At 38.6% G+C, this 25,868-nt stretch overlaps 1 protein-coding gene and 1 pseudogene across 2 annotated transcripts in view; both read right to left on the bottom strand.

Moving 5' to 3' along the window:
• Bltp1 (bridge-like lipid transfer protein family member 1) overlaps nt 1–25,868 on the bottom strand; it is a 174,508-nt gene that overhangs the window by 75,709 nt on the left and 72,931 nt on the right. For both annotated transcript variants that reach the window (XM_051157074.1, XM_051157075.1), the window contains exons 32-44: nt 23,486–23,613; nt 23,081–23,280; nt 21,173–21,370; nt 20,259–20,470; nt 15,746–15,897; nt 15,163–15,313; nt 14,835–14,987; nt 11,845–12,085; nt 10,666–10,808; nt 8,384–8,603; nt 7,528–7,686; nt 6,025–6,200; nt 2,739–2,914 (exon numbers count right to left, since the gene is read on the bottom strand). In XM_051157074.1, the coding sequence (XP_051013031.1) occupies nt 2,739–2,914; nt 6,025–6,200; nt 7,528–7,686; nt 8,384–8,603; nt 10,666–10,808; nt 11,845–12,085; nt 14,835–14,987; nt 15,163–15,313; nt 15,746–15,897; nt 20,259–20,470; nt 21,173–21,370; nt 23,081–23,280; nt 23,486–23,613 (2,309 nt within the window). The remainder of the gene's footprint in view (nt 1–2,738; nt 2,915–6,024; nt 6,201–7,527; nt 7,687–8,383; nt 8,604–10,665; nt 10,809–11,844; nt 12,086–14,834; nt 14,988–15,162; nt 15,314–15,745; nt 15,898–20,258; nt 20,471–21,172; nt 21,371–23,080; nt 23,281–23,485; nt 23,614–25,868) is intronic.
• On the bottom strand, nt 1,232–1,670 carry LOC127199179 (FAU ubiquitin-like and ribosomal protein S30; annotated as a pseudogene).

Below are 25,868 nucleotides of genomic sequence, written 5' to 3'. Positions count from 1 at the left end.
GTGCATATGTACAAAATCTGACTTTCTACAGGTAACTTTTTATATTTTTATATATTATATATAGTGACTATGTATAATGCAATTGTATGTATTTATTTAGAAGATATAATGTATTTGTATGTGTCTTTCTACACACACACACACACACACTTGCCAAAATTTCAGAGTCTCAATTTTTTTCCACTAATCTTTACAAACACTTCTCAAGGACTCTCTGTGTTTAACAGAAAAGAGAAAACTATTCCTGTGTGTTGGGGTTGATCTGGGGCTACAATGTATTCAAATATTAATTACTTGTCCCTCAAGATCGATCCTTTCTGCCCTGTTAGCAAATTCTCACGAATCCAAAATGACATTGTGTGAGCCTTGCCTCTCAGATTATCCCTGATTGGCTAATAAAGTTGCCTACAGCCTGGGCTGAGAAGAGAGAGAGGTGGAGCTTTGGGGTTCCTGGGCTTTGGGGTTGCAGAAGGACCACAAACAGGAGAGAGGAAGGAGGAAGAAAGGAGCAGGTTGCCATGGGTTCGTGTAACTAGGAGCACATGACTAAGAGCAGCTGGCTCTGAGGACTGGCCTGATGGAGCAGAAGCAGCCAAGTGGAGCATGTAAGTATTTACAGGGAATTTTGCTGCGGAGTACAAGATAGCTTAGAGGGTTAATATCTGCCTAACCCTGGAGTTTTGTAACAGGTCTGAGTATTTTATTTATAAAATAGTGGGTTAAAGAATAACAGCTGTCTTATTAATAACCATCACTAATTAAAACTAATAGAACAATTCCTTCTATATACACCCTAACAATTACATGAATCAATATTAAATATTACTAATTCCACAACATCTATGTCCCTGTATTGTTACACAATCTTCAGATATTTTGATCTCAAACATCATGTATTCAATCATGATTCCAGAGAATTTTAGAAAAATGAATTTGATTAAATTATTTATGAAAATTACTTTGATTAAATTATTTAAAATTGAAATATGGGTCATTAAAGATAGCTTAATGCATAAAGACCAGCCACTAAGTCTGATGATGTCAGTTCAACCCCTGGCACACACATGGAGGAAAGAACTGTCTCTCAAAGGTTGTCCTCTAAGCTCCATAGAAATGCTGCCCCATTCCTGCACACATGCGTGTACAAGCACACACAAGAAATAAATATAATTACATTTTTAAAAAATTTGAACAGAATATTCAAGTTAAAAAAATATTTTTTTTTCTGGGCAAAATGGCTTTATTAAAGTGCCAGGATCACAGTGGGACTTAGGAATTAGCATTGGGGCCCTTCTTCTTGCCAAAGGTGGGCACGACATTGACAAAGCAACGGTTGTACTGCATTCGCCGCTTGGCCTGGCCTGTCGTCGTCTTCTTCTTCTCCTGTTTGGCCACCTTGGGAGTTTGACCTCTCACTTTTCCAGCATGAGCCAGGGAACCATGAACTTTACCTCCCAGCATGCGGCCAGCCACTTCCAGAGTGGTCAGGGCCTCTACACCACACTGGCCTAGGGTGGCCTCATCCTCCAGTGGCGAGCCTGCCAGAAGCATGATTTGCTCTTCGGGGGCAATGCCTTCCAGTGAGGCCACATGAGCTTTGATCTGGGCGACCATCTCCTGGCTGGTCACCTCGAGGGTGTGAGTTCCTGGGCGCGGACAAAGAGCTGCATGTTGGCGACTAACCCGCGGATGACGCTGCTGCTACCGCGAAGATGGAGTCAAGAAGTAAAAATATAATTTTCTTAAGTTTAAATTGGATATAAGTGACATTTTAGTCTTAAGCCTTGTAAAACTCCAAAGAAGAAAACTAAGAATGTTGTAAAAATATTATCAGAAATGTCACTTGTGGCCATATTTCAGGATCCCTTTCCATGTCAACAAGACACCCAAAGTAAAAATCTCACTTTTCAAAAGAAGAGTCAAACCTACTGGTAACTATGTAAAGAAATGAAAGAACTACCCACAAGAATACAGGATGGCAGTAACAGATAGTTCACATCTTTATTCTTCGTATGCTACATTTGTCTTCTTGTGTATTTGTTTCGGATAGCTATACTCTCAGTATGACTTTTACTCTATTTCTGGATATAGAATACTGTCTGAGAGGCTGGAGAGGCGGCTCAGTAACTAAGAGTGCTGGCTATGCAGGCATGAAGACTGGCGTCCAGAGCTCAGCACTCAAGTACCCCAGGGACACCTGTAACATCAGCTCTAAGAGTGCGGGAGTGAGGAGGATTTCCAGGGTTTGTTATGTACCAGCCTAGGCAAGAAAATATTAGGTTCAGGTCAGAGAGAGACTTTGTCTCAAATAATAGAAAATGTTAGAGAACTCCTGATACCCTATTCTGACCCCTGTGCATGTATATACCCTATTCCTCTACATACATGTGTGCATACAATCATACAGACGTATATAAGCATGCATACACACACACAATGTTAAAACTCAACTTATAAGGTAAGTTAGGAATAAATTGCAGGTACAAAGATTAAAACCACAGAACCATAAAAACTCCACAATTGAAGGAAGCATATGAATACTGAGTGCACTTACCACAGACACACTTTAGAGTAGTACCTCATGCACAGTCTGTAGATAGGCCTAACACTCACTGCTTAATCCATTAATAAAACCAGTAACTTATTCATAACAAATATGATTATTAAGTAGAAATTATGGTTTCATTGTTACTAAAATTATAATTCTTGAATAAGATTTTATACAACATGAAAAATACCTTCTTGCTCTTTTGCCTTTCCTGTCTTTAGCTGTGTCTGAATCTACAATATCTGCTCTGAGGCAGTCTAAAGTTCCTGAAAATGAAAGGTGTTCTCCAAAGTACATCCGGTAACAAAGGGGCATTGTGTCCTGTGACTGGATCCCAGTATGACTCAGAAGAGGTTTAAAAACAACCTGGAAGACACCAAACAACAACATTAAGATAATTTATTGCTCCTTGATTACTTCAGTTATTATTCTAGCATATAGTATTTATTAATACAAAATGAAACAAAAGCAAATGACATCATAATTGTTTTGGGGAAAAAAAAAAAAAAGATCACTCCATAACTTCCCCGAGGGTAAAAGAATTTAAGTTATATTCATTCACGCTTTTTAAAAGAATCTGTGGATACCCAGTGAGTTTCTATAAAACAAAACAAAACTGACACCAGACTTGGCCACCCAAGCCTATCATCACAGCTAACAGAGAGCTAGTCAAAAGGAAAGATTTCAAAGCCTACCTGCCCTAGAGAGTAAGTTCAAGGCCAGCCTTGGCAACTTAGACATCATCTCAAAGTAACTTTTACAAAGGGGATGGAGCCGTAGCTTGGTAATAGACATGTCCAAGCATGAGAGAGGCTATGAGTCAATCTCCAGCAATGGAATCAAAACCAAAACAAAACGACCGAAAACTAATATACAAGGTTCACTAACAGTTTATCAACTTCTTGTAATAATATAAAAACATTTTAAATGTTGTATTATGAACACGTATCCCATTTTAAATGATAATCACTAGCTATATCAGTCCTTTAACATGTTTTTACTAATAAGTGATTTTATATTTTAAAGAATCCTTCTATAAATGCTTACAGCAGAGCATTACTCTGGTTAAATCTCCAGCTAAGTCAAGTTCACAGGAGCAAATCACAGACACTGTGACACTCAACTATTGGCCCTCTGGTGTCGGCTCCCTTTTCCTTCTCCATATCCTACATCTAAATGCTATCCAGTAGCTCCTCACCTCCTTCCAATGGACACTGACCCCCACACGAATAGACTTCAACACCCCACTCTAACCAGTGGACAGGCCATCTGGACAGGAACTAAACAAAAATAATATGACTCAAATGGACCTAACATATCTATTGAATGTTTCACCCAAAGACAAAAGAATATGCCTTCTTAGCATCTCATGGGACCTTCTCCAAAATGGACCATATACTTAGTCACAAAGCAAGTCTCACAGACCCAAGAAAACTGACCCAGAGAAACCATGTAGCGAGAAGGGCTAAAGGGAGTGGGCGTGAGGGAACACATGAATCTCACTGTGAAGGGTTAACAGATCATGGATGGACAAGAGGAAGGCCTGGATGTAGACGTGGGGATGGGAATAGGAGGGTCAGGTAGGGGGACGATGGGCGAGGGACAACTGGAATGGGTGTGGCCATCTTTGTGACTAGCCTGACAAGCTAGAAACATAGTGCAATGGAAATGCCCAGGAATTTATAAGGGAGACCCTAGAATCTAGGTGACCCTAGCTAAGACTCCTAGCAATGGGGTACAATGGAGCCCGAACTGGCCATCTCCTGTAATAAGGAAAGTCTTTCAGTAGAGAGACTAGGATACGAACACAGCCACAAAACCTTTGATGTACAATTTTTTTGGTTGTTTGTTTTTTGTCTTTTGAGACAGGCTTTCTGTGTAGCTTTGGCTATGTTGTACTAGCTTTGTAGACAAGGCTGGCCTTGCCACTCACAGAGATCTACATGCCTCTACATCCCCGAGTGCTGGGATTACAGGTGGGCGCCACCACACCCAGATTTGACCTACAATTTGTCAGGCCTGCAAGATGTGCTGTGGTAAAGGTGACACAGAAATTGTGGGAATGGCCAAACAATAACTGTCCAGCTTGAGATGCATGCCACTGTAAAGAGTCTACCTCCAGGACACTGGAGGATCAGGGACCAGAGGCTAGAGAGCCTAGAGACGTAGGAAAACACCAAACACAACTGGGAAAATATAAATAAGTAAATAAATTAAAAATTTAAATATTAATGAAATGATTCCTAATGATATTTTGCAATATTCATGTATTGGTTAGCTTGGGGCCTAGCCCAACTGTCATTAGAGTGGCTTCACCTAGCAACTGATGAAAAAAGATGCAGAGACCCATAGCCAAACATTAAGTGAAATTTGAGGAATCCTGCAGAAGAGGGGGAAAAAAGGATTGTAGGAGCCAGAGAGGGTAAAGGACACAAGAAAACCCACAGAATCAACTGAACTGGACTCTTAGGGCCTCAAAGAGACTGAACCATCAACCAGAGCCTGTCCTCTACACATGTTACAGTGTGTAGCCTGGTCTTCTTGTGGGACTCCTAACAGTAGGAGCGGGTGCTGTCTCTGCCCTGTTGCCTGCTTTTGGGACCCTTTTTTCCCACTGGGTTGCATAGTCCAACCTTAATAGGAGAAGAAGTGACTAGTCTTACTACAACGTGATATGCCATGGCTAGTTGGTATTCATGGCAGGCCTGCCCTTTTCTGAAGAGAAAAAAAGGAGGAGTGGATGGGGGAGTGAGGACGGCATGGGACAGGAAAAACTATGGTCAAGATGTTGAAATTTTAGTTAGGTATTTATTACTACATAGCAGGAAAGAAAGACGCCATTGAGGGAAGTATAACAAGTTTCCTGCACAGCTGTGGATTGGTGAATAGCTGTAATACACAGCTTTCTGACCTCCACCTTTAAAACCCCACCATAACCCCACATGTCCCACTGTCCAATTTGCCTTCTATTCATTCAAACTTAGATATTTCCAATGATTTCACAGCATCTGCCTATACTTTTGCAAAGTGGCCACATTTCCTAGAGCTTCATCATCACTGGTAAGAACTATTTCAACAGTTCATCTTTCACCTCTACTTTCTCCACCCAGTCACTTAACACACTGCTACACTTATATCTCTACATGTTTTAATTATTTCTCTATTCTAAATCCACTGTCTTCCAATTGCTCAGTTAATAAAATCTTAACTTTGTACAAAAGACTGTAGAATATAATAAAATTCAACTTTCTAGTCATGTTATGGTCAAATGTTAACACAAAAATATTATGCTGAAACTTTCAATTAATGATAACCTATTGCATTCATAATTAATCCATGTCCTTCTAAAGGCTGCTCCTTTTTTGCATGAAGGCTTTTAGCACAGGCACAGAATTCGGTAGCTACTGCTTGACGGTGCCTGCCCTGAGGGCTGCTGAAGGGCTGACATTACTGTCAGGTAAAGCAGACAAGCTCACCTGGGCATCAGCAAGCTGAACAGCAGGAAACCCTTGGTTGGCTTCTTCCACGCCTACCACATCATCTTGACTGGTACTGTGTTGAGAATGAGTCCCATCCAGAGTGTTCTGATCACTGGACAAGACGGTGTTGAAATCTGAGGCTGAAGGTATTGTAGGAAGATTGGGTGCAACTCCTAACAGCAAAATTCCAAGAGTAAATGTAAATCATTTGGAAACAGAAAACCCAAAAAAGAGCCTAACAAGTCAAATGTAAAAGCAACCATATTGTAGTTCCTTTTCCAGACCCCTGAAAAGGAAGACAAATAAATAAATAAACAAATAAATAAAACCAAAAACCAAAAACTAAAAATCAAAAAACTCAAAAACAAAACAAAAAATTCTTACTAATGTTTAACAGTAAAAATACACAGATGTGATTTATTAATAAAAAATAAAATTAAATATTCAGAAAATACTAGTGATCCTTACATAGGTATTCAAGCCACTCAACCCAAAATGTACTTTTATGACTGAAAAATCTTTCAAAAGCAAATGCAGCAGAGCAAAATCCATGGGTATCAACAGAATTACACCCAAGTTTTATCCTGTCCTTCCAGACAAAGGACTCTTGATAGATACTGCTCTATTCTAGTTCACCTGAAATTTAAAATATAGCCACTCAAATAATAATGAAATCACAACCAAGAAGATGCTGAGACCCGCAGGATACATCTTTCTATTTTCTTCAGTCAAAGGTCAATGCAGAGATAGCATGCAATTAGAATTCAGATCACTTCAAAACTAACTACACTAACAAAAGAAATAGCTCGGTAAGCAGTCATAAATCAACTACTTTTCACATTTAATAATTCTTATCTGAAAAGAGTTCACATGGCTCAAATAGCCTTTAGGATTCATTTTAGCTACTTTTAGTATCACTATCAAAGTCTACTTCAATATTCGCTAATTTGGAAACCTTTAAAAATAGGAAAAGGAAAGCTGATATGCTTACACTGGATATAGCCACCACTTTCTCGGGCAATATCCTGCCACTTTTCTTTCCTCACATGCATGTTCTTTTAACATTATTAAATGGCCCTGACTTATTTCTCTCCTTGTGGTTACTGTTCGCCTAGACCTGCGTATATACTTGTTAGGTAGCTACAAAGAGTGTATGAATGAAAAGCTATAACGTCTCAGCGGGAGCTGACAAATTCAAACTATCTCCTGTGCTACAGGCACATCACGCTGTAACTATACTTTACACTTTTAACCTCCTTCCTTCGGTGTTACGAAATTTTAACCAACCACATCACACAAAGTTTTAAATTCTTTGAATCTCATATTTAATATCACAGGAACACCAAGTGATAGTATAACTTGCCATTTTCTGAAAGAATCCAATTTCAACCAAATATCACCCAAATATCTAACAGTTTAAGTATCCTCTGAGAAACAAGATTTTGCTGTAATTGTTTGTACCACTTAAAACAGTTAAGATAAAAATGATAATTGTAATACCTGTTGGAAGACTGTTATGTCCTGACTTTGTAGCAGGAGATTCCTGTACCACACTCCCACGATTACCCACAGCATTCGACATCCAATTATAAAAACTCACAGATGACGGCTCAGATAACAGAGGATGTTCAGACAGCATGTCAGTGGCCACTGTATTTCCTGAAAACAAAATTTATTGACAATAAGAATATTACATACTACAAAAAGAAAAATGTCACTTAGATGTTTTCAGAAAGTCAGATTAAAATGTCTTTGCAATTTTTTAAAAAAGATTGGTTTACTTATTTACTTATTTGTGTATAGGTGTTTTTCCCTGAGTTGTGTCTGTGTACAACTCAGAATGGGGCACTTGGATCCCCTGGAACTGGAGTTATAAAATGGTTGCCAGCAGCCATGAGGGTGTTGGGAACTAAACCCAGGTCCTCTTAAAGAGCAACTAAGGCTCTTAATTACTCAGCCATCTTTCCAAGTCCTTTTAAACTCCCACTTCATGATGTTGGTATGTGGATCTTAAGGCATTAGTGCAGAATTCACTTTTATTATCACACAGTGATGACTCTGTGTTCCTGAGACTCAGCATGTGTACACGGCATTAGTCAGCACTAATTAGAAAATGAAAATGAAAGATACAAAGACAAAGTTACAATTTTGTTCTAAAATACTTTCTCAAAACCAAAACATACTAAAAAGATTAGTCATGCAATTGAAGGATATAATAAGCTTTTTTCCTAATTCTCCCACAAAAAAATGGGAGGAATTACTTAATTTTTAATTACATGGGTATGTGTTGTGCATATGTGAGTGCAGTGGGTGGGAGAGTCCAGAGGAGGGAGTTGGGTCCTCTGGAGCTAGATACCTGTTCTTGTTAGGGAGCTACTTTTCACAGCTGCACTACTTCTCTGTGGAGTGCCTTCCAGAAGGTTGTGCAGGCTTGGGAAGCTCCCAGTCAGATAGCTGAGAAGGCTCTCCTTCCTTGGACTCTCTTTTACTGGCATCCCAGCACGGCCAACATGGACTGGAGAATCTGTAGCAGTGTCTCCACTGGTGTAGCTCAGAGAATGATATGGATGAATGCCCTACAAAATGAACACAGGGCTTTGTTTTTTTTCTGAAGTATGTGAAAACGACTGCTAATAATTCCAACCTCTCTGAATGCTGCTATTGCTGCTAGTTATTCTAGCCTTTAATACTCACAGTGACTTTGTCTACTAGAATTACTTTATAGCTGTAATAAAATACTAAGGGCTATGCACCATATTCATGTATATCCCATTATGTATTTTAACAGCAAATCATTAGTTTCCACAACTAAACCAGAATCATAGAACAGCAGCATCTCAAGCAAACTACAGGGAATAAAATGCTGGTTAATATCTAAGGGGCCGGTATCCAGAGCACTGGGACTTAGTAAGCTTGTTCTGCAGTTGGTGGACTGTTTGGAAAGGACTAAGGTGTGTCACTGAGGGTGGGCTTTGAGGTTTCAAAAACCCATACCATTCCCTGTTAGCTCTCTCTTTCTGCCTTACCATGTACGCTCTCAGCTACTAATCCATTACCTTCCATGCCTGCCTACTACTGCCATGCTTACTGTACATGGATTCTAACCCTCTGAAATTGGAGGTAAGTCCTCATTTAAATGTTTTCTTTTCTACGTTGCCTTGGTCAAGGTGTCTCTTCACAGCAATAGAAATGTACAACACACACACCACTATATTTTGCTATTAATTCAACCCATGTTACTCCAGTGACATTGACAGCTACACATAAACCTACCCCTTTCAGGAAAGAGTTCCTGGTAGGAATTTATAACAGTGTACATAATTTATTGGCCCAGTAAGTGTAATTCTTTCGTGTCATGCCCACTAGTTTCCAGGAACAATACTACCAAGAAAGCTCTAGGATCTGTCTGATCATTTATGGCTACTTCCAGAACAAAAGTGTTTGACATGAAAGGTTTGCATTTATACTTGCCACACTGTCCTTCAAAAAAGTCACAACCATATATTCACTTATGTAATAATTCCTCCAAGATTGAAACATTCCATTTCTACTCCTGTAAAAAAACCCCAACAAAACTCACTGGTTCACCAAGCTGGACTCTGGTACTATCTATACTTTGGCAGTCAGGAGCTCCCTACTTGGGGTGAGTAGACATGTTTGTAATATCTCCCCAGGAGAAGCTTTCTCATATAACAACTTTTTAATATTGTGTGAGAATGACTGTTTTCTTTTATCATCACCTATAATGGAAAAATAGTGGGCATGACACAAGACAAACTTAGAGGGCCAATAAATTATATTTAATATCTCTGTTTCTTAGTGATTAAAAATACTTTTGTTGTTGTTTATTTAGGTAATATTAGTTCTTTTTCATGTGTATTTTGTTTAAAAAGTTTTATTTAGAAATTTCATATTGAATGTCAAAAGTATTCTGATTGTCAGTGTAAGTCTATATGCAGACTTTGAGTGAAAGTAAAACTATTAACTTGTATTTTCAGTTTTTAGAAAAGCAAACTAACATCAACAAACCTAAAAAACAGAAAGTGCCAGATATATTTATCATGTCTTCACCGGTTATTTCTCATCACAATCTTCCAAAGGAGGATGATATCAAAATCCACGCCTTACAAGTAAGGAAGCTGACGTACAATCCAATCAGTAATTTTTCAAGTTACAGAGCAAAATTCAGGTGAGGGCACTGCTCCCAGTGGAAGTCTACCATTTGGCTATACTGCCCCTCTTATCAAGCATCCTTTAAACTTGTTAAAACAATGGAGTGTAAATTAAGAGTATAATTTGCAAAAACTCAACCTAAACTTTGTCAGTAACCAATAATGAACAACTTAAAAGGCTTCTCACTAAAACTGAAATGACAAGATTGTCAACATATTCAATATTGAATGTTATGATATATAATATTCATTAAGATAGAAAAGGTTTAGTAATCTTTAAGTATTAAATATTGATGATATAATTTTCATGGAAATATATACACTAAAACTTATTAACAAAATTAATTTCAACATCAATTTTCAGAGTATTTAAAATAGACATCTAAAATATTTAACATTGAAATTTAAATAAAAGTATGTTGCTTCTGTAAGTTTTGAACTCTAATCAAAACCAGCAATGCTATACCTTTATTTTTAATGCAGAGTCACTATGGGTGTGAGTTTTAGAAAGCTTCCTCATTATTTCAGCTCCAGTGACAGGTCCAGAGCTCCCAGGCGGTGGCCGGTTAGCTGTTCCTTCTAGGAGCATTGTGTGCTCACTGACAGTGGCTGAAATGGTTCAAAAGAATAAGTGACCACACATTTTCTTGAAACATCAACCAACATTCTGGTCTGTATAGTTACAACCCATCTTTATAATCTAAAATAATGGGTAATGTTTATAATTTTATTTATTTGTTTCCTTACTCTCCAACCTGTATCTGCGTTTATACCACCCGTGTAACTGATACAGTGACCAAAAACCAATTAAACCACCCTCTAGAATATGTAAAGTGCCAGGATTGAACACAGGCACCAAGGTTAATTAGAAAACTAATTCAACCTCTGTACATAACAAATTCTGGGTAACTCCCAATAAAACTCAAACTACTACTTATAATGTATTGATTAAAAATAATTTTATTTAATTCTAGAAGCTTTAATTTTAGGACTTTTCTCCCACAGCACTTTGAATTCTTTAAGATAAATCTATCATCATAATAAAAAATTAATCTTTTGCAAAAAGTTAAAATACAAATATGTTTCAAAAAGGTTTATTAACCCTGTTTAACTGCAACACATTTTATAAATAGAACTGTATGTTCAGATCAGGGCCCTAAATTTACTTAAAGATCAAATATATGTAACAGGTGATAAGACTAAATTCCTCAGACAACAGATAAACGGGAAAATTTAATTTTAAAAGGCTAGCTTTTGTTTACAAGTTTGCTATAAAAGCTGTCTCTACTGGACATGTTATCAGTCTACTGTTTCTCACAAAACTAAATTATAAAATTTGATTGGTAAAAAAATCCAAAGGCATTGTGAATTTGGATTAATGAAATTCATAACTGCATAGTTTATCCACAGGACTTTCAAATTTGGAACAAAACTTATTAAAATTATAGAGTACCATGTGACCAAGTATGTAACAGCTAGGATTTGCTTCTATTACTAATTTGCTAATAACTATAAGCAAAAGGTACTGTTGGTATCTTTTAAAGAGGCACATTGTTGACATGAAGCTATTCCTACAAGATGTACATACCCAAAAAACACACAATGATTACACTGAGGAAAGAAAAGTTCCCTAAACTAAACTTACCTGCATCAAACTCAAATTCTGCGCCATCAGCAGAGGTATCACTTTGAAGACCACCTCCATTATCCAGGCCGAGTCCGTCTTCATGCTCACGGTCTGCAGCAGCTGGAGGTTTCAGTGGCTGAGCTGGCCTGTGCAAGCTGACTCCTTTAAAGGCGGGTGTTACCACAATGAACTTCATCCACTGCCTTGCCAAAGCAACTAATCCTTTCTTTAAAGTTACCAGTGCAGGAAGCCCATCACTCTGTAATAATAATGAAGAGCTTATTTTTTTTAAGCGTCTAAAGAATCTTTTATTTTTTAATATGTGCATTATAGGAAACAAAACACAAGAATCCAAGAACTAAGTCACCCAGTCACAAGCGGCTCAGCTGCTGTGTTCTTTTAGATTCTGAAACTTGTACATATACTTGTGTAATTGAGATTATACAGCATGTACCATGCTTTTCCCCACACCGTGAATATTCACCAACTAAAATCTCCACACTACCATGCCATCTCAATCTGTCAGACAAAACTGCAATCCTATCTTTCTTGGCAAAAATTTCATAGAAGACAAAAATGGCAGCAGGCATCTAGATATATGTATTGGCAAAGTTACAATTAAACTCTGCATTCCCTCGGTGCTCAGCTTACAAGGAAACACAAAGCAACAGACCACACTAAGTACAGCATTTCTAAATTTATCATCAGATCTGTATACTAACAAATGAGGAAGAAGGGGTGTTCCCGCTCAATAAATGTATTCTCCTATGGAGTATCTGGAAGATGCACCTATGGCAGGGCCCTCAGGATGTCAGTCTGTCTTTCTTTCTTTTCTTTTCTTTTCTTTTCTTTTCTTGTTTTTGTTTTTGGTTTGGTTTGGTTTTGGTTTTTTTTCGAGACAGGGTTTCTCTGTGTAGCCCTGGCTGTACTGGACTCACTTTGTAGACCAGGCTGTCCCTGAACTCAGAGCAATCTCCCTGCCTCTGCCTCTGCTGGGATTAAAGGTGTGCGCCACCACAGCCCAGCTAAGATATCAGTCTCAATACAGCGTTGCAGATCTTGCCCCTGGAGCCACTCTCTGGCCCTCCATAGTCAGCCTAGCAATACGAATTAACTCATATAGTCCAGACATGGCTTAACAATTCTACGTTCAAGAGGAACCTTTTCTGTTGATTCGACCATATTAACTAGCTATCCTTTCAACCATAAGCTCTTCTTTAGAACATTTATAAAGTTTTAATGATGTGGAATAAATTCCGTGCACAATAAACACGAGTATTTTACCAGATATGCACATATGGCGCCCTGGGTACAGTTGTAAACTGTCCTCTGGATGTGGTGGCTCTATCAGAAACCCCCTCACCCGTCCTCTTCTCTACACTACTCTCAGTGTGCAGATGCTGGGGAGAGGATCGCCAAGAAGACAGCCCTCCCAAAAGGCTAGCAGCACAGAGTGTTTTGCTACTTCTGACATCCTTTGGGCACTCTAATACCCTGGCACCAATAACTAAATGCACACTTAAACAATGGCTAGACAACCCATGCCAGCAGGTACAGTGCCTTTTTCTGAGCACTATTCCTTCCACTTGCTCACCCCCACCACAGGGTAGTAGCACCTGCTCAAAGACCAAGTTTAAATTCCACTTCCCCAGTGTAACCATTCCTATGAGACACAAAACAGTCCTTGAAGGTGGTGTCAACCTCTATTTTTACCATGCTGTGCATTTTTTACATATATGAATTAGTGAGGGCCACTACACTTGTGTGGAGGATAAAAGATCCCAGAATCTGTTTTCTCCTTCTAGCATGTGAATCCTGGCGCTCAAACTCAGGTCCCAGTTGGTGGCATATGCCTTTATAGGCTGAGCCACCTTACCAGCCCGTTATGCACATTTCCTTACTGTTTAGAGACAAAGCCTAGATAGCCCTGGCTAGTCTGGAACCCAGAGATCCACCTGCCTCCGCCTAGAAGTTAAGGTATGTATTACCACACCAAAGTCTATTATGTATGATGAGATTATTTTAATCCCAAAATTTCCACTTAGACAAGAAGAAACTAAAATGCAGATCTTTAATTTATTCAACTTTACCTAGGACTTAAAGTTGACAATAAAACCTGCCATAGCTACACATATAGAGATTATCCCTCGAAGGTTTATGCATTTGGAAAGTTTGGTTCTCAGTGTGGTAATGTTTGAAAGAGTGCAAAACATTACAGTAGTTCTGGTGAGACCTGACTGGTCTGTATATGGGGTGCTACTGAAGAGTAAGCCTAGTACTTCTCCTGCCTCTGGCTTTGTCTTGGCATGTAGAGCACCCACTCCACTCGTGGTTAATGCCTACAAGTGTTTCTGTTCTAGCCTCTCTAGGGTGGGCATGTCAGGCTTACATTGTACAACTTTGTCTTCATCCCAGAAAGTAGGAAGTGCTATTTCAGTCTAGATATAAGCATCTTTGTAAAACCCACCACTTAAAAGATTCTTCACGTGCCTGACAGAAGGTTTGGTTAGCCATTAATAACGCTGACACATAGGTGCATAATTTGGCTAGTTATTGTTGTATATGCTCTACTTTTCAAAAGCCTGGAGCAGACAAGCAATGTCCTCACAGTTCTAAAATCCCATTCCCAACTTGCTATCTGCTTTCCTGGGAGCAGGGATAAGTTGTGCAATGATTTATTCTCCCCTTATGACTAACCACTATTTTACCAAACCATGACCACCCCAGAGATTACTTCTTTTCTCAGCAATCAATCTAGCTTTATGTAATCTCTCTAACCTTCTTGAAGGCTGGCATTTTTTTTTTTCCAGAATTCCATCTTTGACAATTTCCCTTTCAAACTCTCATGCTGAGAAATCTTATCCTTGTTGACAGCTTCTATATACAAGTCACTCTGAGAGTGTCAACCGGAGAAAACTGGTATCTACTAACCTGTATTTCTAACTACATTTCTCAACCTGTCCATTAGTATCACTGCTACAGAACAGCAGCATATAGCTAGTACTCACCATTGTGGCATCATCAATGATGGAGTAATTTGCTTGGTGCAGGTAGTGGTGTAGAATATTACATAACAAACATGAAGGGTTTTCTTGGAGAAAGCGAGCAACCTTCGTAAGTCTATTATATTTACTTCTTAGAGGAAAATGCACACTTTTATTCTGAAAATGAAACAAGAACAATAGATTTAGAATGACATACATAAAAGATTCTATAATCAAAGATATCTAGTAACTAGGAACTTGTAGATCTGGTTTCTTCCAACAACTATAATACTTAAAAAATCATTTTCAGTAACAGAATATGCCTGATAACTTATATGATTAAAAGACACACCTCTAATGCTTCTGTCATTATGCATCCCATAACAGCACAAATTCGCAAGGTTCCCTCTGTCTCTAACTTGTTTAAAGATGACTTGAGTTGATCAATAGGAACCAGCCAGGCACCAACAGCTGGGGTTGCAGTGCTTAAAAGATTGAGCTGCCTTTTAAAACAAAAGAAAAAAATGTAAGATTAAACTTTATATTTCAAACAATCTCCTGCACCTATAGCACTTAATGTTATTTTACTCTGACAGCATTTCTTTCCTCTTGGTTACTGGTAAATTTTGAATATATAAATAAGAAATGGACACTTGGGAAGGAAGAAGGGAGAAACATGTCCAAAATGAAGAATAAAAGTTTATGGCAGCACGACAAGTAAATACAGCTACATTAGGAAAGAAATTAGGCTCAATAGAGAATAATTAATGTCTACAGAAAGTGTCCAATGAGAAAGATGGAAAGAATAGCCATTTTAGCACTTACAAAGTATTAGATATGCCAGAAAAATAATTCATTAAATACACGAAGCAAAATAGTATGCTGAGATAAGGAGAAACTGTCAATGGACAAGATTGCACTTTAAAAATGTTTACCTAGAAAATGCATGTGTAGGAGATCTCACATTGGTTGGAGCTGCAAAACTAAACCAAATTTCCTTAATGGTCAACTTCATGCTACATGAGTCTGGAGGTGGTGGCATTAGAGGTAGATCTTTTTTCAAGTCATCAGATTCAACTCCTTCATCCTATATTTAAAAAGCCAAAAAGTTAATGTATTGATCCTGCAAAACCATTAATACAGGCTTACTAGCACTTATGTAAAAAACCTACTCATCCATCAGGCTTGACGGATTACACCCTTACATAAAACCTTCAACTGTAGACATTGCTCCATGTAGTCTTCTGCTAATTCAGAAAATCCCCGGAACTAAATTCAGGTTTGGCAGCAAGGCAGAAAATGCCTTTGCTTGCTGAGCCATCTACTGGAATCCCATATATTTTCCTTTGAGAAAGAAATCTAAGCCTGTAGTCCCAGATGCTCAGGACGCTGAAACAAGAGGATCTGTTAAAAGCCCAGGAGGTCAATACAGCAAGGCTCTCTCTTAAAAACAGAAACAAAACAAAACAGCAACACCAACAGAAGCCTCTACAGCTGGGAGGTAAGCCAGTGGTAGAGCTAGCTCTTGCATAGCATGCTGTGACGTCTAAGTTTAATCCTCAGCATCACAAAACCTAATAAATAAAACTTGAAACATTGATTTCTCAAGACGCTATGAGACAGGCACTTGGGTATATGCAGATGTAGAACTTGACATGTGAAAAAAGGAGGGAGACTTATGCATTATTACTACAGCAGTGTGCATGGTCAAGCAAATGATTGCAGACTGACTTGTCCCCAGAGCCACGGCACACTTAAAGCGATGCATAAACGGCATTACACGGCTCAGAAGGTCTGTGAAAGAATCATGAGGAAGTATCACTACATACTGAAGCCGGCAGCAAGTCAGGGAACAGACAACCAGCAAGAGGAAATTAGGACCATGAATACAAATTCCACGGAACACCCACATTTGAGGAGAAACAATTCCATAAAGAAATGGGAAAAGATAACACAGAACCTGAATAAATGGTTAGGATATCCAAGGAGCATATGATCTGGGAGAAAAGCCCTTAAAATTCTGTAAAGTGAGGTTGGAGAAAATGATTCAGCAGGTGAGAACACCAGCTGCTCTTCCAGAGGACCTGGGCTCAATTCCCAGCACCCGCATGGTGGCTCACAAGTGTCACCACTCCAGTTCCAAGGGATCCAACTTCCTCTTCTGCTCTTAGTGGGCATCAGGCATACACACTATGCATAGACACAAATGCAAGCAAAACACTTATCCACATAAAATTTTAATAATCTCTAAAAAAGATTCTGTAATGTTTCTCAATAGGTGAAAAGGAAAGAATACTAAAGAAACCTTTATTTAATACACAGCCACATATGACCTAATTCCCTTCATTAAAATCCTAATGTAATCCTCCAAACCCTTCTTTTTTAAAAAATTATTTTTTTTATTATGTATGTAGTGCTCTTCCTGCATGTATTGCTGTAGCCCAGAAGAGGGCATCAGATCACATTATAGATGGTTGTGAGCCACCATGTGATTGTTGGGAATTGAACTCAGGACCTCTGGAGGAGCAGCCAGTGCTCTTAACCTCTTGAGTCATCTCTCCAGCACCCTGCCCCCTCCGTCAAACACTTCTAAAGAACTAAAAAGGAAAGTGGCTAACTTAAAATTGTATTTATTATTATTGTGTGCGGTGTGAACAAGATGTGTAAGTGTAGGTGCAAGAGTACAATGGTACAGGGGACATGGTCAAATATGAGGCGCCAGAGTACTTGTGAAAGTCAGACCCCACTCTCCACTCAACTGTGGAGAATGTCCTGTCTATTGGCTACATCTGGGTAGAGGTTTAAAGTTTATGGCCTGTATTGTCCTTGGCTGGTGCCTTAGTTTGAGCGGGACCCTTGGGCCCAAATCTACCTATCATAATGTTCTTCTTGTAGGTTTCTAGGACTCTCTGGATCCTTCTACTTTGCTATTCTCCCATGCTTCTCTCATCTAGAGTCCCAATAGGATGTCCTCCACTCTGTCCCAGTTTCCTGGTAAGTGAAGGCTTTCATGGGACATGCCCCTTGGGCTAGTATGCAGATATAAGTGAGTATATACCATTTGTCTCTTTCTGCTTCTGGGTTAACTCACTCATTATGATCATTCGGCACTCAGAGGAAGGATAGCAGGCTACCAAGAAGAGACTTGATACCCTATGAGCATATAAAGGGGGAGGAAGTCCCCCTCAGGCACAGTCATAGGGGAGGGGAGTAAGGAGAAAATGGAAGGGAGGGAAGAATGAGAGGATACAAGGGATGGGATAACCTTTGAGATATAACAAGAATAAATTAATTAAAAAAAAAAAGTACAATGGTACAAACATGGAGATCAGAGGACAGTCAGTTTTCTCCTCCTACTTTTATAAGGATTCAAAAGGTCAAATTCTGGTTGCCAAGCTGGTCACCTAGCAATTAGTTTGAAAGGACTAACAACCCAGACTCCATCTTGGGCCTGTCCCGCATCTTAATACACACAGGTCTTCAGTTCTGGGAAAATAAAGGGACCAGATATTAACCAAGGACAGACAGATGTTCCCAGTCCCAAGATAAATTGCTGCTGCTGACTCCACACATTGCTGACTCCCTGTCAAGTCCTGTCAACTCCTGCCTTGTTAAAACTTATGAGTCCTTCTGGTACTGAGCAGCCCAGATAAGGCTGCCCTCCCCCCTCCTGCACATGCTTTCTGTGTATGGTTTTTTGCTTTTAAAAGACTGTACAAGCTTGTTCATGGTCATGGTTTTCACTCCGAAGACTAAAACCATGTCCCTGTTGCCTGGAAAATAAAATTTTTGCTCTACTAAGGATGTCCTTGGTGTTTCGTTTTTGTGACTTCAGACTTCATAGATTCTACCTACTGAGCCATCAGGCTGTTCTAGAAATTGATTAACTCTACAACTATGCACCAAATAAAAAATAAAGCCCTAGGGGCTAGGGAGATGGTTCAGTGGGTAAAAGCACTTGCCCAGCAAGCCTCACAACCTGTTGGGTCATTAGAACCCACATTAAAAAGCAAAACCCCACAAAATCAGGCAGTGTCACATGTGTCTGTAATTTCAGTGTGTACCTAAGAGAAATAGGAGGTGGTGACAGGAGCATCTACAAAGTCTCACGACCAGCCAACCTGGTTTACATAGCATTGAGGAACCCTGTTTGAAGGTAAGAGAGTAAGGGCTGCCATGCAAAGGCTGTGCCCTGGCTTCCACAGGTAGGTGCATGCTTATGCTCACACACTCACACATCTGACTCTCACACTCAGAGAAACAAAGACAAATAATCCCCAGGAAACAGGGTTCAGAGGTGAGTGCAACCATGAAAAATAGGTACCCACAATCTACTATTACTTCCCCCCTCCTCCTTCCTCTTCTTTCCTTTTTTTTTTTTAATTAAAAAAAATTTTTTTTCTTTTTCTTTTTTTTTAGATGCATTTATTTAATATGCATAGAGTACTCTGCCTACATGTACACCTACACACCAGAAGAGGGCATCGGATGGTCGTGAGCCACCATGTGGTTGCTGGGAACTGACCTCCGGACCTCTGGAAGAGCAGACAGTACTGTTAACCTCTGAACCATCTCTCTGGCCCACTTCTGTTTTCAAGACAGGGTTTCTCTGCGTAGCCTTGGCTGTCCTGGACTCGCTTTGTAGACCAGGCTGGCCTTGAACTCATAACAATCCACCTGCCTCTGCCTCCTAGAGTGCTGAGATTACAGTCATGCACCCAGTTCTTAATGAAAGAGTGCTTTCTCTGTTTTTTGCTTGTTTGTTTACTCTCAGGAATTCTTGCTTGTAACTAGTAAAGCTTTTCGTACATAGCATCTGTTTCAATCTTCAAAACTCTGCAGCACCAATGGCATAACTTCCTACACTCTTATTGCAGCTGAAAAATACAGAAAAGGCTAAGAAACTTGCTTGTCCAAGGCCACCAGTTAGTGATCCAGCTTTTCCACAATATGGAATTTTAAGTATTTTTGCTGTTACCATATCCATCACAATTAAATTCCACCACAATAAAAATAATAAATGAGTTGAATATAAGGTATTACTTAAGACGGTATCCAAAATATGTAGATGTTGATAAAAATATTTATTGCCTATATAAAATATCACCAATAACAACATATATGTGAATTCTAGAATTCATCAAAACCTAATTAACTAATCAAGGCCTATTTTTCTTAAGTTCTATAAATTCATCTACTTAACAAATATTTATTATGTATATAACATTAAGCAGAGTATTATCCTAAATATTATACTGGGCAGAAAGATGCCCCATAGGTATATATTCCTGCACCTATTCTAGAATTATAGTCTAGCCATAGTATATTTAACAAAATGTTACAACTGAAAAGAGGAAACAACGAGGAGATACGCTCCAGAAATTGATTTTGAATTAAGTATGTACTTCTCTAATTCTAAGTTATTAGTATCATTAGAAATTCACCAACTTGTTCATCTGAAACTGAGTTTCCATTTATATCAGAGGAAGGACTGTTTCGGTCACACGGAAGGTTATCTTCAGAGACATCGGTATTGTAGCCACTGCCCGTAGGAGAATCAGAAGAATTGTTAGATGTCAGCACTCCACCTCTTTCTGTGACACTAGTTTTACCCATAACTCCAAAAGTGTTATATAAAACTGCACCAGACTGTCTTCCTCCTATAAAAATGAAAGGAGCCATTTGTTAAAAGAGTGGATATGTGTTTTACTGTTGTACTCTAAAATATCTGTATATAACTTCCCTTACTAGCCTTTCCCTATCTAAAAGAGTTGTGTCTGATTGACTGACCAGGTAACAGGTGTAGACATACAGCTACGAGGTTTGAAGTTACTGTACCACTTAAGACTAAACCCGAAGTCTTTTTTTTTTAAACCTGAAGTCTTATAACAACTCCACTTTCCTACTTCAAAGTGTCATTCATAAGCACACAAGACTTTCCCTCCTCCTTTCCTCTTCCCCCCTCCCCTTCTCCTATGTAAGAAACAAGTAGATAATCACTAGTTTTCATTTAATGAAGAATTCACATGAAATATTAACTTTTTATATGGCAAAGCTCTAAACTCTGAAAAGAATGAGGTGTTCAGTGAACTCAGTAATTTCTAAATCCTTCAGCTTTGTGAGGCCCTGACTTTCAGGACAGAGGGAATCTCTACTTGGCTGTGGGAAAGATACCACTTTTATAGTTGGGATGTCTACGCACACCTCAGACATAAATCCAAGTATCACACTTTCTGCTGTATTGTGTTGATCCAGGTTGTTACAAGAAACAACTGCAAAACACATTTCAGCAGTGTGGGACTGAACCAGCCGCTCTAAAGCAGATCTCGGGGGTGGGGCTGGGGGGCGGGGAAGAAGCTTACCTTTTATAGTTAAATTTTCAAGGCCACATTCAAACATTATCCAGCCCCATTTTTCCTGACTGGGACCTATCCGTGTAACATCTGGGAGAGCCTGTTGATCTGTCTCATCTACAAAAGTAAATTCATCCAATTCTTCAAGAGTAAATAAGACTTTAGACTTCTCAAAAGGAATGGCAGTGATGGCACAGGTCCCAATGTCTGTTATTGAAAGAGCACAATGAACATTTTTGTTTTGTTTTAAGAAAAAAAAAAAAAAGATGTTAACAAATGATTGTCCTAAAAAGGCAGCTTAGTATTCTGAAAAAGCAGAAAAATAAATAAAACACTTAAAAAACAATGCGATCTACAAAGAAGTAAAGAAGATTCCAGCGTTAACAATGAATTTATCAATTTGTTTTTGAAAGACTATTCTGTGAAAAGGGTCTAAATAATCCAGATATGTGGTAAAGTAATTTAAAAAGCTTTCATAATTTACAAATTTATTTTAATTATGTGGCCTCAGGAAAAACTATTTCCTAGGAAAAGTATAGCTTTTACTGAAAGACAACAGCTTTACACTAACATTTCATATAATTGCAATTTATTAGACATTGCTATGATGCACTTGCTTACAGATGCAATGCAGTCAAATGCATACCTCCATTTTCCCCACAACTTTTTTTGATAACTTAATTACTTGAATTTCTAAGTCTCTTGAACTTAAAGTACAGGAATAAAGTGAGACATTTAATTTTGTGAGTCATCTACTCCCATAGATATGCAGCTATACAATACAAAGCCCAGAGTACTGCACTCAGAAACCTGCTTCATCTCCCTGAAGCTATCAAATACCATGAGACTGAGAATCTCAAACATATGCATAAGCAAAAAATTTCCACTTGTTCTGCATTTTTACGCAAATGTACCTTGGAAATTCATGGAGACTGTTGTTTGTAATGAGCTTTTATTCTAGCTGGTGGGTTCCAAGTTACATAATGTAATGCTTATGATTTGGTACAATAAGTAAGTGCAAACAGGCCACCACTGCAACTATAGACCTTTTACAACTCAAACCACTGTGTTTTGTCCCAGTTTTCGGACTATGGTTTTCAGATTATTATAAAAAAAAGAACTCTTGAAAGGCTCAGGCCAGATGATGTGACTTTACACAAAGGGTGATGAAATAAGCCCTGTGCTGGATACTTTTATGCCAACGTGACACAAGCTAAAGACATCTGAGAGAAAGAAACCTCAATTAAGAAACTGCCTCCATTAAGACTGGGTTGTGGGCAAACCATGAAGAGCGAGCCAGTAAGCAGCATTCATTAAAACAGTAAGCACACGGCTTCCAAATCAGCTCCTCCAGGCCCTGCCCTGCTTTGAGCTCTGTTCATGCCGCTCTATCACAGCAATAAAACCCCTAACTAAGACAAGTTGGTACCAGGATGCTGGGGTATTGCTGCGATACTCGACCATACTGTTGAGTGTTCAAGGCTTGGCGAGCTGTTCACTAGGGACATTAAAGAAAAATGTCTATCTAGACTAGATTGATATTACAATTAATTCTTTTTAATAATACAATTATTTAAAAGCTGTATGTGTGTGTGTGTGTGTGTGTGTGTGTGTGTGTGTATTCTCTGTTATATGAGCAAGAAATAGAAATTAAATAAACAACCAATCAACCAAAACAACCAACCAAACACAAAAAACAAAAGAGATGAAGTAATTCCTAATTGGCCCCAAAAACTTACTTTATATTCTGCATAGTCTATACTATGGAGTAGTTAAATACCTTGAGTACAACATACATAGATATACCTTTCTCTTCCTTACAGTGTCAATTTGCTGCAGTATTCCAAAGAAAATGTTCTACTTTGGAAAATCTGACACTTACAAATACCAAAGAATCACCAAGTTTTTGATGCTTACCTGTAGTATCAAGTCCTCTAAGTTGGCCATGGACTCGATGGATGTTTAACTTGGCAGCAATTTCTTTGCCTTTCTCTGCTCCAGCATTTGACCTAAGAGACCCAGATGACTGAGGCTGCATCTTGCTGGCATGAACGTATCTATCAAAATTTGATGTTTTACTAGGGTCTACATTATTTGAAGTCTCTTCAACCACACCTCTTAGTGAAAACAAAAAAAGTACACATGGTTAACATTTAAATAATTTAGTACAATAAAAATATTTAACTATGTTGTTTAAAATGAAACACTGTCTAAACTAAACCATTACTAATAATATTACCTAAGTGTTTCTTGAAAATAATTATGATAATTAAGGTTTTTCACATCCAACAATCATGGCCCAAATTAATAAAATCTTTTCACCTGTTCATACGAACTTGCGTAGCAATTCTGTCGAAACACAAAGCCACCAGGGAAACATGAGTCACACTTCTACTAGGAACTATAGCTGGAGATTCTTCCACTGAGGCTTGTAACAAGCATAAGTTAACCTAACATACAAAAACACATATTTCAGAATTGAAAAGTTAAAAACTGTATTTTAAACCTAAGTCACAAACACAAGTAAAAAAAAAAAAAAAACCTAATAATAATAGTATATAGATCTATCTGAGGGTAATGAAGACAAAATTTTTAAGTTCTCAAAATAGCCATAATTCCTGCAAAGATATGCCCACTAGTGCATAGTAGCAAAGATGTTATGGGAGTAATCAACACTTTATGACTAGATTTAAGGCCTAATCAAGAAATAATTCACACCTGGAATTGTTAACTGGGCCAAGAACTGGTGGCTGGGTAGGTGGGTGACAGACTGAAGAAAACGTACTAATGTTGTTCTGCTAGATGGACACAGTGTTAAATTTTTTCCTAAGTATATCTTTTTGCTCACACATTAATACATTTCTCAACACTTCTTAAAGAACCTGTTTTCTATATCTCTTTCCTTTTTATTAAGTTGACTTTTGATTGTATTCTTCCTATTTCTCTAGCTCCTCCCAGATCCATGCCTGCCTTGCATACCTACCCAATTTTGTGTGTGTGTGTGTTTTTTTTTTAAATCCTTCAAGACCAATTTGCATTGCCCACAATACTTGTGGATGTGTGTTCTCCGACTGGAGTGTAGTCACTTACACTTTTAAAGAAAACTGCAGAGAAGTTTCCTTTTAAAGTGAATGGCAATTAATATGGAAACTTACGATCTGTCAACATGTAGAGAATAAGAGTACTCAATCAGAAACAGAACATTCGTGTCACACGCCCAACCCCAAACCTCAGATACCAATGAGAAAGAGATGAGGAAGATCTTAAGAGCCTAAGGTGGTGAATGACTGCTAAGAAAGTGTTTTCTACATAAGACTGGACTTACACACAACTAACAAAAGACAGACTTCATGCACTAGACTCGAATAAGATCAAGCCAGCCCTAGCATTTATGATAATGGCAGGTACTGCACACACTACTGGAGAAAGGCAGCCAATATCGCCAGGTGGCACTCAGAGGAAGGATAACAGGTTGTCAAGAAGAGACTTGATACCCTATGATCATACAGAGGGAGAGGAGGTCCCCCTCAGTCACGACATAGGGGAGGGGAATAGGGTGAAAGCGGGAAGGAGGGAGGGAGGAACGGGAGGATGCAAGGGATGAGATAACAACTGAGATGTAATATGAATAAATTAGTAAAAAAAAAAAAAGGAAAAAAAAGAAAAGAAAAGAAAATATCTTCTGGCTATAAACCCTACAACCTACAACAATGACATGGCTGCAAGATAAACTGTTGCAAACAGTATGGGAGTAGCCAACCACTTTCAGATTGAGTTGAAAGCCCACTCCATGAGATGGACTCCATACCTAACAATGTTAAAGGGGCCAAGAACCTGAGACTAGATAGGTCAAAAGACAATGGGGAGAAACCTACTGCTATTATTCTATTATTATAGAGGAACATAGGACTAAAATGGTTCCTAATGACATACTGCTATGTCCATAAGTCAGAGCTTCAAAATGGAAATGACATACTGCTATACCATAACAGAGCGTCACTTAACCCTTGTCACAGAAGCTTCTCTTTGTAGTAGGTGGTGATTAACATGCAAACAACGCAACTGAATAATGTACAAAGAAACAGAGACTTCGGAGCTCTAGTTCTTAAATGGAATGTCTTCAATGAGCCTTCCCCTCAAGGATCAAGGTTCTGTGCAAAAGAGTAAGTGGGAAGATTCTAAGAGCTGGAGGAGATTGTTGTCTCCATGGGAACAATCTTTCAGACACAGCAGGGCTCATGCACACTTGAATTCACAGAGACTGTAGCTCCATGCACACAAGGACCCACACATTAAAGCCAGATGGGACCCTAGCACTGCAAAGGGGAAGTAGACATGGCATCCACCTCTAACCATGAAGCTGTGTCTAACCGATATCCTCTGGCTAAGGAAAAAATGGTTTTCTCTAATGCAGTTTCATTGGGTATATTAATGACATTTTAGGGCAGGCTCCATGCCCAGCAGTAGTTGGCCAACACAAAATAAACTCAATCATATTTTTGTACATTTTTTTCCCTCATTTTGCCTCATTATTTATTTATTTATTTTTGCAGTTTTTGTATGTTTCTTTTTTTTTAGAGAGAGAGAGAGAGAGAGAGAGAGAGAGAGAGAAAACATAAAGCATAAAGTTGTGTAGGTAGGGAGGTGGGGAATGATCTGGGATGCAATGGGGAAGGAAAAAAATGACCAAAATATATGGTATAAA

The sequence above is a fragment of the Acomys russatus genome, chromosome 15 (genome assembly GCF_903995435.1).
Source record: "Acomys russatus chromosome 15, mAcoRus1.1, whole genome shotgun sequence".
NCBI lineage: Eukaryota > Metazoa > Chordata > Mammalia > Rodentia > Muridae > Acomys > Acomys russatus.
The sequence above is the reverse complement of the archived record's forward strand: the minus strand, read 5'-3'. Positions and strand labels throughout refer to the sequence as shown.